Raw genomic sequence first — 15,981 nt, 5'->3', positions numbered from 1 at the left:
CATATGAAGGAGGAAGGTTGATGCTCCTATATTAGTAGTTCTTAACCTTGATAGATCCAAGAAAACCCTCAGAAAATACCAGCTATTAGCTTTTGTTTTTTGACTACAGAAAAATAATAGAGCAAAGAACTCAGAAAAATCACAACAGGTTGGAATGTTTTTTGACACTGGGCGCATCTACATGTGCAATTAATGCAAACAAATAAACCCTGGTTTATTCGAGTCAAAGTAAACTACTCCCAATATCACCATCTACATGTGCGTTTAAGCACAGTAATTTACTATGCTGTCAGATAGTACCTGTGTCTGATGGGACTATCTGATGATGCTGTAAATTAGTCTACACTGGCCCAATTCCCATGCATATGTAGATGGCTATACTTTACTGCAAAGTAAATTAGTCTACTGTGCAGTAAAGCACACGTGTAAAAATGCCCACTAACTATCTGAAATCTCTTAGCTCATCTTGTGAATCATGTGTTGCCGTCTGAGGAGACACTCTGCCTTATATTACTTATGATGTCAGACTAGACCCATAAACAGTTTTAGGCATTTAAGGCCAGCCTAACTGCTAGCTTAGATGCCCAAGTCCAAAATGTAGATTCTTAAAACTGTTGATGCTTAAAGCTGGAGTCATTCCAAGTTCTAATGTGCCTAAATTAAACTCTTAACAGTGCTGAATGTATTGGAAGCTCATGTCTAAGATCCACTGAAATCCCCAAATCAGGCATGCCTTTGCCTACTACATTGGTTCGTACAACTAAGATAGGCATTCTCAGAGCAAATTAGGTACTTTCAAAACAGAGCTGAAGGAAGAGAAAGTAGTGGATACCAGGCACATCTGCAGGAAAATTTACTGTGCAGTCGACTAATTAGCTGTGCAGTTAATGTTTCAGTGTCTATATATGTGCTTCTATTAATTTACTCCGCAGCAAGAAAGTACTTGTAGCAGGATAGTAAATACAAGTACTATCCTGTTGTGGAGTAAAAAACGTTGCAGCACTGCACGAGTAGATGCTGCTTGGCTGGCTGAGGCACAGGGGTGTTTCAGTGCACTGACGCACTGTTGTGTTCCAGCCAGCCCCTCCACAGCACATTTTGCTGTGGTGAGCAGCCCGGGCTGGCAGGCTGACCTGTGGAATCCCCTGCCAGCTGGGAATGCTCTGCTCCAGCTCAACGTGCTGCACATGAATAAAGTACAAAGCTTATTGCTCTACAGTTTATTGCTCTGAGGCACACATTCAAATGGCATACCCAGGAACAATAAACTCTGGAGCGACAAGCTCTGCAGTTTATTCATGCACCATAATTGCACATGTAGATAACCCCACTTAATTTTACTCCATATCTCAGTGGCTGGGACATGCAGGAGAGACCTGAAGTCTGTTTCTTTCTCTGCCTGAGTATCTGAAGCTCAGTGAATGCTCTAATCATCAACTAACTGAATATCTGTAGGTCTCTTTCTGTTCTTGCTGTTGAAGCTGTGCCACGCGAGCTGGGAGCTGAGCAGTGCCAGAACTGGGGAGCATTTTGCTTCCCTGCTCAGTTGGGGGCTGATTAGGAGCTGTCCTGTTAGTGGGGCAGCTGAACAGCTTTGGCCAACCCCTTGGCTGGGTGGAGATTCTCTGCTAAGCTGGGGGCTCGCTTGCAGCTACCCCACCAGCAGGACAAATCCATGCCAGCCAGGAGATTTCTGACAGCTGCCCCACTGGTGGGACAGCTCCCAGCCCACCCCAGCTGGGCATGGATTCTCTTTCTGAAGCTGAGCCACTAACCTCAACATTGGCTTACTCCCTTCCTCTTGGCCCCACATCTCCCACAGACCTACCTCTTGTGGCTGCCCAGAGTGTCAGCTTCAAAACGATGACAGTACAAGTAGGAAACCACCTGCCTCACTAGGACCAAGGGCCCAAACTGGGCCACCTCACTTCCAAGCCAGTAGCTACCTCACTTGGGTCAGACATGGTCTGGCTTCCGCTTTTCTTCCAGGTCTCACATACGACCTTCTTGTGGCTGCCCAGAGGACTTCAAAATCCAGGCTGGATAGTGACTGACCTGCGGCGTGGCGATTAGAATGCTGTGCTGGGCAGAGAGACTTGGGATCAAACTCCTGTTGGGTGAGAGGAGACTAGGACCCAGGACTTTCAGCTTCCCAGTTGGGTACATAATGATGCAGCTATTTAGGAAGTGGATTCAAGTCAGTCTGTGGATGACTATTAGGCCTGTGCAAAGCAGCAAGTATTTGATTCAGATTCAGCCAATTCAGAGGGACAGTGATTTGATTCAGTGATTAGAATCACTGTCCTGATTTGATTTGGATTTGGAGATTCGGCCATAGACTATTATTGTCCCAGGAGGCAGCCCATCCCTGGGGAAAAGCTCTGACACCAGGGCAAATGTACTCATTCCAGGCTGGGAAGAGATGAACAAGCTGCGCTGGCACAAAGCGCCCGTGCGGTTTGTGAACTGCATCTGTTTCCAGTTGATGCCGGCATGGGTGGGTGACGTCATCCCTGGATGCCACCTGGCCAGAATAAAAACTGACACCGGGGAGACTATGGGGGAAGCACCATGGGAAGCGGACAGCAAGGGTGCTTCCCATGCCAGGCACGAGTGACACTGGTGGATGCCGAGCAACTCAGAACTGGACCCACCAGAGGGGTCCACAACAGAGGACAGGAGCCAGGACGATGCCAGAGGACTTGTCCTGGATAAAATAAATATAGTAAAGAAGCCAGAGGCCGGTATTTTCCTGCCTAGAGTGGGGGGGGGGGGGGCGCAGACTTGATGACCTGCAAGGTCCCTTCCAGGCCCTAACAATCTATGAATCTATGCATGCAAGAAAGCCAGTCAGTGAAAATGTAAATTTAGGTGTCAGGGGTAAGAGACAGGCTGGAAGAGGGGGTTGGGGGGAGAATAGGGATGTAGCAGGTAAAAGTGCAGAGGTACCTGGGAAGTCAGATGTCAGGCAGGTTATAATGCGTCATAAATCCAATGTCTATATTGAGTCCATGAGTTTTTGTATCTAGGAGGTTGATGAAGTGAAGTTCATAGGCTTGTCTCACCCCCTGACACCTCAATTTACAGTTTCACTAACTGGCTTTCTTGCACGCATAGATTGTTAGGGGCTGGAAGGGACCTTGCAGATCATTGGGTCCAGCCCCTTCATTCTAGGCAGGAAAATACCAGCCTCTGGCTTCTTTACTATTCAATTCATCCAGGAAGAATGCACACCAACTGCAGATGCTTCTTCAGCCTGACAAAGGGTTTTTAAACCTGAAAGCTTGCCAAGATACATTTCTCCAACTATTTAGTTGGTTTAATAAAAGATATCAGATTAACCCAAAGAACCTTCCAAAATACTTCCAAATACTGAAAGAATACTTCCAGAGTTACTGCTTGTTGGTTGACAGTATCCAACATGCACATTAGCAATCAAGGATAGTGAGCTGTATAAGCTAAAAGCTTAAGACAGGAATTGTGTGCAATTTTAAACTACATTTAATCCTAAAGATATATTAATGTGTTATAATAAAAATAGGCTTACCTCCAATTTCTTGTTTAAATTACTGAATTCAAATGGAGCTTCTTGATTTTCTTGACCTTTTTCTTTATCTTGAACCCTGTCTTGTTTTAGTTGGTGTAACTGTAACTTTTCATAACTATGTGTCAGTTTAGAAAACTAAAAACAAAAGGAGATATAAATATGATAATATGCATAGCCATTCCATCCTATCCAACCTACTAGCCTTTTATCTAAATTATACTGGCAAATGAAACTTAAACATTCTAATTATTCAGACTGCGCAAAAAAGTACCACTTCCTAGTTGTTAAGGTGACCAAGACCAAGTTTTCAGCCAGCCACAAATGTTTAGAAATTGCCCAGATAAACACGGACAGACTTGATAGCTGTTTATGTTACTGAAATTTTGTACAATACTTGTTTTTAACCACATAAGTTGTTTCCTGTATTATGTTTATATGAATTGTTTTACATTTGTTTAGTGCCATCTTGTGTTGACAATTTTAAAGGTACTTCAGTAAGCAGAATGAAGGATTTACTGGTTTCTGTGTACTTATTCATGAAAATCTTTAGGTGTTTAAGATGCTTAAAAGCTTAATTTTAACATGAAACCTGTTGAACTATTAGGAATGTGAGGACTCCATTAATTCAGGATCATCAAGTGTTAAAAATGCCTATTAATCTTTGGATACTAAATATTACTTTGCATAGAATCACCTACAATGTGGCTCCTGAGCCACAGATGGCAAGTGGAAGATGCCAAGGGGAGTGCCAATAGGTGATGGGTACCACATGGAAATAGGCAAACTAAGTAGCAAAAGGCATATGCCACAGGATAGAAGGAGAACAGCAGCCAGTAGGAGTTGGATTCTCAGAGGAACTGAGGTGGAAGGAACTGGGCCATTATTGAAATGGCCATTGTCATCACAATTGTAAACATTTGAAAAATTTTAACAGGGAAACTTTTTCAAATAATCTAGGGCAGGTATTGGCAACATTTGCCACCATAAGGTACTGCTTGCAATCCAGTCCCAGCTACAAGGTGCACCCCCATAATCCTTCAGTGATCAACAGATCACTGTGAAGGGAGCAGATAAAAAAAAAAAGATAGGTGCTAGGACCCCAGGGATGCCTTCTCTGCTTCAACAGAGAGACTAAACTGAAAAGAGCAGGCAATAGGACCCTGGAGATGCCTTTTTTAGTGCTGTAGCTGAAGCATGCTGCTGATTCTCTGAGCAACCACAGGCCAGATCCAGTCTTTTCATTATGAGCTGGATCTAGTCCGTGGGGCATAGTTTGCCAACCCATGAATTAGGGGACTAAAAGCTATACGTTCTTCAGCCACAATGTTTTGTGCATACATACTGGTAAATTTTAGTCAGGTAGAAGTGTTGCTGTGGCTGTAATAATCTAAAGAATATCTGAGAGGAGAAGCTTTTTCTTTTTTTTTTTTGGCGTTGATGTTGGGGGTGTAATACCTTTGGCTGGACCAACTGCATAGTAAGTTTTTGGGTACGTGGTGCCTTTCCTCAGGTCTAGGCCAAACCTCAGAAAGGGCACCATGCACCTACAAGGTTGTCTAACATCCCTCTCAACTATGCACGTGGTCCAACCAAAGATATTACCCCCAAAACTTTGCTTCTCAGTAAATTTTAGGTCATTTTTAGTATTCATTTTAAATCAGCCAAAACTCATGTCCTACTACAAATGGATGTTACCAAACTCCACCTAAACTGGAAGTTCAGGTTAAATGACTGATGTTTAGCAATAAGCTATAAGAGGCCATTGGGAAAAAAAAGAAATCTGAACAAAGGCAATGTTATACCGACTGAGAGGTTTCTCAAGGACTGACATAGTAAACAAAAGGCATATCTACATAAGATGTTTTCTGCACAACTGCTTAACAAGCGGTGCAGTAAACATCTCAGCTTCTACATGTGTGCCCCTATTAGGCTGAAGTAAACTAATTTACTCTGCAGCAGGATAGTACTTGTAAATACATTATTACCTATAAATACAAGTACTGTCTTGCTGCAGAGTAAAAAACCTCCACAGCAGCACACGTGTAGACACTGCCCTGGCTGGCTGGGGCATGAAAGTGCTTAACTGTGGGGGCTGCCTGCCTGCACTGAAGCACCCTCATGCCCCAGCCAGCCCCTTCACAGCATGTCGAATGAGATCAGAGTAGCCCTGGGCTGGCTGGCTGATTCTCCTGGGCCCTCTGCCAGCTGGGGCTGCTTCAACCTGGCTCAACATGCTGCGGTTCTGGACACATGTTCAAACATGGCGCTTGGGAGCAATAAACTCTGGCACGATGTGTACCAGAGTTTATTGTGGGTCTTTAATTGCACATATAGATGCACCCATAGAAGTTAAGGCATGGATTGGTAGAGTTCTTTTTGTCTGTATTTGAAAGAAGCAGAAATGAAAAGACCAAAACAAGAACCGAGAGTATGGCCCTGGAAAAAACCTGAGAGCGCTTCTATACTAGGGGCTGATGGAAAAGGAGAGAACTGTGCACGTAGTCTTTTGTTTGGTTCCTGTTGTATTTGGGGCAAGAAGATTTTGTAGATTCTTTGTAAATAAACATAAATGTGTCAAATAAAAACCCGATTGTATAAAGACGTAGTTCCTCCCAACTGGAACTATCTGCGAGATCCTAAAATTTTGGGTACTTAGATCAAAAGAGGTCTATATTATAGTGCATTGTTTCTCAGCACTGAATCACAGTGCTAAACACTATTCAAAGAAATACAACATCGGGTGTTTCATGCTGAAAGACAGCATGAAGGGAGGCAATGCTGCCTTCAGCATGGAAGAAGGCAGGGAGGTAGGAATGCAAAAATTAAATGAAGAGGACAAACCAGGCGTCTCTAGCGGAACACAGGATATGGGAGAATGGAAAAGTAAGATTGTTGGAGATGCAATCTACAAGAAAGTAAGGTGTGGTATGAAAAGCCAGAACAAGAAGTCTGTACTTTATATACATAGAACAAAGGGGAATCAGTGAAGGGGTTAAAAGAGCTGAGTCATAAAGAGAATTTTCATGTGGTCCTTTTTGTAAGGACAAGACAGAAAGAAGTGACATTAATAGAGATGAGACATAGTCAGAGTATAGAGAAATTATTTAGTTATTTGGATGGCTAGGCAGAGTCAAAATGATTTTTAAATATTATGAAGCCATAAAAAGAAAGAATTTTATCACAGCCTGATGTGTATTGGGAAGAAATACCCTGAATGGTAAAAGTGTCATAAAAGATGACCCCATGCTGTAAGTCTCCCTAACAAGGAGCAGAAACAGAAAGTCATGATATAGTGAAAAAGATATAGAGAAAAAATCTGGAGCTCAGATTTACCAGTTTTTGAGATGACAGTAAATTATTCATGATGTCAGAGGATAAGAGGAAATCTGAGACTGGAAGATAAGAAATACATCTGTTATAGCTGAAGGATGTGTTTGCTATTCTAAAACAAACCCAACAACTAGAGCTAAGATTTATTGGACACATCTCCATGAGATGTTTACTGCGGAGCTGCCTAATTATCTCCCCAGGAAAGTCTCAACTACTACATATGCAGCCCTGTTAGGCCGCAGGAAACTAATTAACTCCGTTACAGGTTAGCACTTGTATTTAAAGTGTTGTCCTATGGCAGAGTTCTTTAGTGTGCAGCAACACGTGTGTACATGCTGACTGGGATGGCTGGGGCATGAGGGTACAGTTCAGGGGCTCCCTGCTGGCTAGCTCTACACTGGAGTACCCTCATGCCTCAGCCAGCTCCTCTGGAGCACATTGAGCTCAGTCAGAGCAATCCCAGGCTGGCAGGCTGACCCCCTTGGGCTCTCTGCCAGTTGGGGCTGCTCTGACCTGGCTCAACATGCTTTGGCCCTGGGCATATATTCAAATGTGTTACCTGGGAGCAATAAACTCTAATGCAATATGCAACAAAGTTTATTGCTCCATGCTAATAGTACTGAATGTAGATGCACTCTGTGTTCTTTTTTCACTCCATTATGCTCAACATATCATGCCGAGATGTAAATCTTCTTACTAACACAGAGAACCACTTCAGGTTAAAAAACAGCTTTTGTTCCATAGCTGCTTTCTTACATGGTTGAAAATATTAATTGGGTAATAAGCAAAACATTCCAGCTTGCTTATAAATCTGTTTATCAAGTCAATTTTCCCACCTTACAAAGAGAAACTAATTAAAAGAGATGACAGAAGAGATAACAGAACTGTAAAAAGAATAGGTGATCCATCTGAAGGCTTGATGAGTGAGGAATGTTGTTGACTTAAGGTCAGAATCATGGATCCATACTTGGGCATGCCAAGTCCAAGTTTCATCTCAAGTTTGACTGGAAAGTGCATTTAGAGATTAAGTTCAAATGCCAGATGAGTTTTCTTCCTATTTCTCACCTATATACACATCACTGGAAATAGCATTAGATCAAGGGTGTCATACTTATGGCCTGTGGGCTAGATCCAATATATGGATATTGCTTGTGTGCTCTGTGACATTTGTAGAAAGGTGAAGGCCTGCTGCTGAAATCAAGGACACAGAGACCCATTGGTGACATGCATCATTGGTGGGGACGTGATGGTCTTTGGGTTTTTGATAATATTTCTGTGTTAGCTGTGTTCATGTTGTAATAATGTTGCATGGCTCAGTCTACCTACAAAGCTAGTTCATGGGAAAAGATTGGGTTAAATATATAGTAAAGCCAGAGTTACTGGCTTCGCCAGGTAACAGAAGACACATCCATCTACAGAGACTTGAATAGCTTTGTTGACCCTTCAACAAAAGTAGGCCTAGAGGAGAGAGAGAGCAAAACATGACAATGGACAAAGCAAGGAATGGACAAGCAAGGTGTTGTCTGTAGGACGCATTCTGGTGACAGAAATCTGTGGAGGAGTTCTGAGGCTTTGGAATTGGGAGATTGAAGAGAAAAGAACTGAGTTACCTTTATGTGTGCTCTAAATTGTGCAGGGTCGGTTGCTTAACGCTTTGGAGGGGGGCACAGAACCTCTGGCTGGGTGGCCTTTATTCAAAAGCAGTTGTCTGCCTGTCTGTCTTGCTGATTGGAACTTTGGGTTGCATTCGTTCTTCCCAACAAGAGATAAAGTCCCTCTTTCAGGAGCCAGGGCCACCAAACAATCAGGGAGAGTGAGAAACTGAAAGGGCAAGGTCTCAGAGCAGGAAGGAGCCAGAGCTCCATCCCCTGCCCTCCCAAACTCTAAAAGTCATGCTTGAGCTGGCTTCAGGGCGTGCTCTCAGAGATCAGACATGACCACAGTTGTCCCAAGCAAGCACCCCCGAGGGGGATTCCATGATGGGGAGGCACAGGGGAGAAGAGGGAATGAGTAATGTCTGCATTAACCTCTGCCACTGCTACATAACAATCTGGCCCATGAGGAGCTCCGTGGTCTGGATCCAGCCCAGGGCAGATGATGAGTTTGACACCCCTGAATTAGATGAATAACATAAGACCAAACTTAGGACTATCTAGATCAGGGCTGTCCAACTTCCAGGAAGCTGGGGGGCACACACAGCATAGGCAGCAGAACCATGAGCTGTAAGCTGCATGCCCCTCCCTTGGGTTCCCCTGTCACATGGGCAACCTGGCTCCATCCTTCATGGCTCTTCACACTATGTCGGCAGGCCTTCCCCTTGCTGCAACACAGGCATCTTGGTTCCCCCCCACTTCAGCCACATGCAGCACCCACCATCAATTTAGGCAGCCCAGCTCCCTCTTTTGCTGCATGCACACACAATGCAAGCAGCACAGGCCTCTCTCCCAGAACATGTGTAGCACGTGTTATGCTGCCCCTTTCTGTTGTGCTGCCCCACCCCAGGAGTGCGAGCAAAAAGTACAAGGTGGAAGAGGGTGAGAAGCCCTCAGCAGGGGCAACTGTGGGGAAATGGTGGCTGGTTGGGAGGAAGGTGGGGCACATGCAACTTCCAGGTCACCGGTTGGACAGCCCTGGCCTAAACTACATTGCTAAAATCTGAGAAGCACCAGAGACTGAAGCTCAGCAAACTAAATGCACAATATTAAGTAAATTAAACTCACAATATGAAATGGCTTTAAACTAGGTTCAAGAGAGGACATATGCCAAAACCTGGAGGTAAGTAAAGAGCTAGGTCACTGGCTAACAGCCAAGCAACAAGGAGGCAACAGCAGGAGCCTTAGCAATGTTCTCAGAAAGAAATTAGGACAATCAGCTAGTTACTTAAAATGTTTATAGACACACGTGAGAGGCATGAGGAATAGCTCAACCACAGAAGTCTGATTAAATTGGGATAATGAGGAGTTGGCAGGATAGTTCATATGACTGGATACTGTGATGCATGGTTATACCTTGTTCAGGAAGGATTGGCAGAGGAAAAAAGGAGGTGGTATTGCTAAATAGGAAACAAACACATGCTTGTTCTAATGTGACATAAGTGGGAGGTAGGTCCACTGAAAGCCTCTGGGTCAATGTCAGAGGAGAACTGAAAGCTTGATGTCATGGTGAGCATCAACTATAGACCCCCAAAGCAGGAAGAAGTGGTTGTAGCTCTTTTCAGACAACTGATGGAAATTTCCAAATCAAAAGACCCGGTGCTCATGTGGGACTCTAATTACCCTGACATCAGGTGGGAGGGTAACAGCAATACAGAGGGAGTGCATCAAGTTTTGGGAGTCTGCCAGGGATAACTTTTCAGTGCAGGTGGTAGAAAGCCAACTAAGGGGAAACTTTTCTGGACCTGTTGCTCTCAAACAGGGGGATTTGGTTGAGAATGTGAAGATGGAAGGTAACGTGTGACTGTGACCACAAAATGATAGAGTTCATGATTCTAAGGGGAAGAATGGAAGAGAGCAGCAGAATAAAGGCAGAGGACATCAAAAAAGTGGCTTCAACCAACTCAGGGAACTGGTGGGAGGATGCCAACTCAGTTTGTTAAGCTACTGGTTGGCCATGTCTACACAAGACACTGACTGTGCAGTAGGCTGATACTATTGCATAGTAGAGTCATATGGCAAAAACTGTGATGTGACACTGTGATCTCATGTAGACATGGTTGTTTAATTGGGGATGGTCCTGCCTTGATCAGGAAGGTTAGACCAGATCAGGAGTGGCCAATCTGCAGTACATGTGCTACAAGTAGCATGGGCAGCCTGTGTGCGAGGCACACAGCAGATCAGGGAGGGGACACACAGCACAGTGGCATATAGGACAGGAAGCAGAGTAGCAGATTGGGCAGGTGAAAGGGATTGAAGTGGCACTTGGGGAGGGTGAGGTCCTAATTTGTGGCACAGCTGACTAAAAAGTTGACACCCACTGGACTAGATGACCTCCTGAAGTCCATTAAAGCACTACTTTTCCTATGTTTTGATGAAGTTACAATGATACTGTTAAAAAAACCAGTTCAATATCTACTAAACTAACCTGAATATATCACAACCACTGTAAAATACTGAATTTGACTTTTTCCTTACTTGGGATTTCAGAGCTTGAAGTTGAGCTTCATAATTCTTAGCCATCTCATATTTTGTCTTCTGCAAGTCCTCCAATTTTTGTCTGAGCATCCCTACCTACAGTTGGAATAAATATTCTGGTTTATTTTTTCAAAATATTTCACAAAAGCTAATATTTAAAACACAAAGAGTTTCATATCAGACTACCAGACAAGTAACTATTTTATAATCTAGACGTTTAAAAATTTATTCAAAAGTGAAACTACATACCACAAACTAAATTGCATAAACATTGTGTGAGATTTTATGAGTATCAAGTCCATTATGTGGTTGCATTGTGATTTGATTGTAATAATACATGACAATGTAAGTTAAGATTTTTCCTTGAAAGCAGCCCTATAGGCCAACATCTAATATGAACTTCATTTCACTAAACTGTAATTACACTTGTGGAAATGATTTGAAGACACCATGTACAATTGCACTTTGCGTTCATACTTTGCAGATAAATCTTTGCATCTCTACAAAGCACAGAACAGCTTTGGGCTTTAACAAGCAGTTATAATGTAGTACTGCAATACAAATTAATAAATAAGAACAACAATATTCATAATAATGCACTGGGAAAGGAATGCATGAGATTCTAATTAGACCTGAAAAGCTTTTATAATTATTGAATATGCATCAGAAAGCAAGCAAGCATTTGACTTTCAAATCCTGGATGGAGTTAGCAGGGCAGCACTTGAAAAAACAAACAAACCAGATAATCTTTTTTTTTTAAATTGTAAATGGAGTTTATATAGTCTGAGCATCATTGCAATAGAATAATTATGGGACTTCTTAATGGGACTTTTGTAGCAATTTTTCAGAATAGAACCACTGATGTGGTTCAATGAGCAAACATATTCAGTGAACAAGCTATTAGCAAACTTCTTCAAACATGCTATCTTTGTACAGGATGGCATTCATTAAGTACCTCTTGACCTTTCTGATCCAATTTGCTTTGGGCATCTGCTAATTCTTGATCCCGGACATCCATCTTCCCTTCCAAAGCTCGTGTCTTTCTTTCCCATTCCACTTTTTTGTTGCTTACCATGATGTCAATTTGGTGCATTAATTCCTGAAGCTCACCTTCACATGGAGAAGCTCTAATAGTATAAACAAATTAAATATATTCTTAAATGTAGTTGTTGAGATGAAAAATATGTTTATTTAATAACTCTAATTTATTTCCTTTCATGGGAAGATCAGGTCTTCAACACAGGGGGAAAAAAAGACCTCAAGGATGACCTCAAATATAGATGGAATTTCAATTTATTGTTTTTCCTTAGCTTGCAAGTTGGAAGCTATAATGTATTCTGGATTTCTAGACTGCACCTGCCATTCATGGCTTGTTTTTGTTAACTTCTAGTAGCTAAGGCAATGCTTGTTATGCTTTATCACATGATGTAAGGTTTCTTCTTTTTTGTACCCACATGGAAAAAATATGTTTTTCCCCCCCCGCTTAAACTTTGGATGTGATTCACTACTGCATTACTTAAGATTTACACTACAGGTTTCCCTCACTCTTATGCTGTACATGTGTTCCTGGAAAGCAGCTCATAACTTGAATTCGCATAAAGGGAACTCACTTTACAATGTAACAACTAGGGATAGTTCCAACACCTTGACTGTACTGACCCCCAGGCCCATTTCTACCACTTTTACAAGACAATTTTGGCACTCACCAACAGCAGTTAGTACACACAAGCACAGGGTGGTGGTGCATGTTTAGTTAGTGTGAAGAGAGGGTGGTGAAGGCTTCATTGATGGGACAGGGAGAGGGGATAAGCTAGCGGGACGCTTAGAAGCTGTAATGGAGATGACAACTACAGAAACACGTGTCGCAGACAATGAGCAAGGAGCAGAGATCACACAGGAGACTAAATTTTGGTGCATGTCACTCCCACAGTGCACCACACAAAGCAACTGACTGTGGGCTTCCACCACACCGATTGCATAAGAGTGAATTTACCTCACATATAATGAATTTTTGGTATAAAAGAGTCATCACGTAAGTGTGAATTTGCACATACAGCACCCTCATACAGCAAGGGAAACCTGTAGTTCCCTTTACATCATGTCAAAGATAAGTAACACAGTTATGGAACAGGTCCTATAAAATGAGGAAGCATCTGGAAAATCAGCTTGGTAAAATTTGATAAGCTAACTGAACAGAACATTGTTGATAGGTTACCTATTAACATGAAAGTAAGTGTTTTAACCAATACTACCAGTCCTGTCTTAAATTATCTAAATGTTTAGACTACATAAGTATAAATGGCTCATCCCCGAGGAAAAGCTGTCTGCTCTAATTACTTAAGGGAAAACTATCACATCTAAATGAACTGGTATATGCAGAAACTCATTAACTATTTTAATAAAAGAACATTTTAATTGGAAATACTTGATAGAATATTAACATAATTATTTTGGTTACAATGACAGACACTTAGGGAAGTTAAAGATACCCAAGTTTGCTGCATTTTTTAGTGAATAAACCATCCAACTAAAAAATTCCACTCAGCTGATGAACACCTTTGAGTAATACATGGAAAATGAATCCCCCACAGCCTAGTGATATCAACTGGTAAATTGAAATAGTCCGATCCTGCAGTGTTAGCACAGAAACAACTTCCAGAATGTCACCAGAACTAGGGTTACTATATTTCCTTTCCAACTCCAAAAAAGAGGATACCTGACAGGGGAACACCTCACTCTCACAACCCACAGCCCCTTGTCCCTGCTGCTGCCCCTTATGCCTGACTCAGTCTCTCACTCCCTCGGGCTATGCCGGAGACCCTCAGTCCCACCCTACAGCCCCCTGGCCCAAGCCCCTCACTCCCAACCCACAGACCCCTCCCCCTTCCCCCTGTCCCTGCTGGTGCCTTGCACTCCTCACCTACAAGTCCCCAAATCCCTCCCATGCCCTCACTCCCCAACCACAGCCCTGTTGGTGCCCCTCACTCCCAATCTGCAGCCCCCTGCTCCCCCCCCAGCCCTGCTGGAGGGGACCCTCAGCTGTCCCCATCCCAACTGTGCTGGAGCATGGTGACTCCAATTCATGCAGGTGGCAGCAGAGTGAGTCCAGCTCCAGTGCAGGATGGAGGGAAGAGGAGAGGAGATCTATGGCATCCCTTGCCTTGGGATGGGGCTCCTGTGCTATACCAGGCAGCCTGGCTATGTCCCCCTACCCCGCTGGGTAGTGTCGCCTGGCCACCCCACCCCCACGAGCATGGGCACTAGCTCCTGTGCTGCAAGACTGGCCACAGAGCTCCCTGCTGCCCTCAAAAGCACCCCCCCGACCCCCGCCCCTCAACAGTCCCCAAGCCCTCCAACCCCTACCCTGCACAGATTTACCTGCATTCAGCTTCTGGGGCTGTTCCCACCACTCTGCCTGGCTGCACGCTGTACAGTTATGGGCATGCGCGCGTGCACACCTCCCTGCCTCCAATTGCCCACCCCCCACTCCCACCAGCAGAGCAGACAAAAATGTCAGATGCTGGTTTAGATTTCAAAAAACCACCTGGACAGAGATTGGAGGACTCAAAAAGAGGACATGTCCAGGAAACCTGGACGTATGGTAATCCTAACCAGAACATAAAAAATAGCAAGCTGTTTGTGATCAGACCATTTGTTTATTGACCAGTATGAGGGCGAATGGCTGCTAAAACTAAGTGTAGGTAATAAGATTTCAGTCACGTGACTTTCCCAGTATGACTGGTAAATGCATTCCAGCAACAGTACATCTCATATAAGATTGGTGACTTTAATTTTCTAAAGAGAGGAAAGGGGAAAAAGACAAATAATGAGAAAATGATATCTTTGAAATATGAAGAAACCTCATTTCTATTATACTTGTGCTTTCCCTAAAGGCAGATTTTCACAGTATCTTCAATATAAAGCAATAAGGTTTTCAAACCTCTAAAGTTAAGTTTGAAATTTGTTCTTTTCAATAGAACTCATTTGACACTGATGAAAGATATCTGACAATTTTACTTCAGGCCATGAACCTTCGTAAGGAGGAAGACTGTTTTGCCAAAAACTCTAACAGAGATCTACCCTGCTTTTTCATACATATACTGGATATGAAAAGGGTTAAAACGAAATGTCATCAGCAAATCAATACTAAGATGCTTTCAGGATACAATATTACTTTTTATTTTTAATTTTAGTATTTTCAATGGTTTTCAATAAATAAAACATTGTACATTTGCCAAGAGCTTTAATTCTTATCCAATATTTATACACTATTTATTTAGGAAATGTTAACAGGTTTACAAATAATTGCCACATAAACATCAGATATAAACATTTAATTGTTATGAAGCTGATTTTTCTTGGTTTGTTTAGAGAACCATTACGCAACTTTATGGTAACCACATTTCTCTGCTCTCATTACAGTGAGCTGTCTTATAGAGACGTTCATGGAGTGGGCTTTTTTACACTACCTACAATGTGCTGTTTCTGGTGATTTTACTAATTGAGTGATTCTGTTCTCATTTATCAAATAGGCACATCAACCATTAATTTTTAAAAAACGGAGACTTTTGCTGGATTTTTATACGTGAATATATCTTGACTAAATATCATAATGAACTATCTAAACACCTACTTGTTTTGTTGGGTATGGAACTAGTATATTAATTTTTCCATAATGACAATCTCCCCATGCTTTTTTCCCAAGGAGAGGGAATCAGTGGCCTAGCAATTACTAACAGATGACAGATTAATTTTTTACCTCTTTGAGTGCGGCATTCACGTAAGGAATCCTCAGGAGAATAACTATAAGGACACTGGGTAATAAATACCTAACTGTTCATAATATTTAGTTATGAACCATATCCCAGTAATGAAAATGCCCATCATATAAACACAACATCTCTTCATTCACAATTTTTCCAACATTTATTCCCATTTAGTTTACCTCTGTATCTTAACCAAACTAATGTAAGG

The 15,981-nt window shown here is 42.6% G+C and overlaps 1 protein-coding gene across 1 annotated transcript in view; it reads right to left on the bottom strand.

Annotated features, from left to right (window-relative positions):
* Positions 1-15,981, bottom strand: part of DEUP1 (deuterosome assembly protein 1) — a 117,432-nt gene that overhangs the window by 75,656 nt on the left and 25,795 nt on the right. The window contains exons 2-4 of the mRNA XM_090030567.1: positions 11,963-12,134; positions 11,008-11,103; positions 3,548-3,682 (exon numbers count right to left, since the gene is read on the bottom strand). Coding sequence (XP_089886693.1) covers positions 3,548-3,682; positions 11,008-11,103; positions 11,963-12,134 — 403 coding nt within the window. The remainder of the gene's footprint in view (positions 1-3,547; positions 3,683-11,007; positions 11,104-11,962; positions 12,135-15,981) is intronic.

The sequence above is a fragment of the Crocodylus siamensis genome, chromosome 1 (genome assembly GCF_052110815.1).
Source record: "Crocodylus siamensis isolate JL-2025a chromosome 1, ASM5211081v1, whole genome shotgun sequence".
Taxonomy (NCBI): Eukaryota; Metazoa; Chordata; order Crocodylia; family Crocodylidae; genus Crocodylus; species Crocodylus siamensis.
Note: the sequence above shows the minus strand (reverse complement) of the source record. Positions and strands in the feature narration are given on the sequence as shown.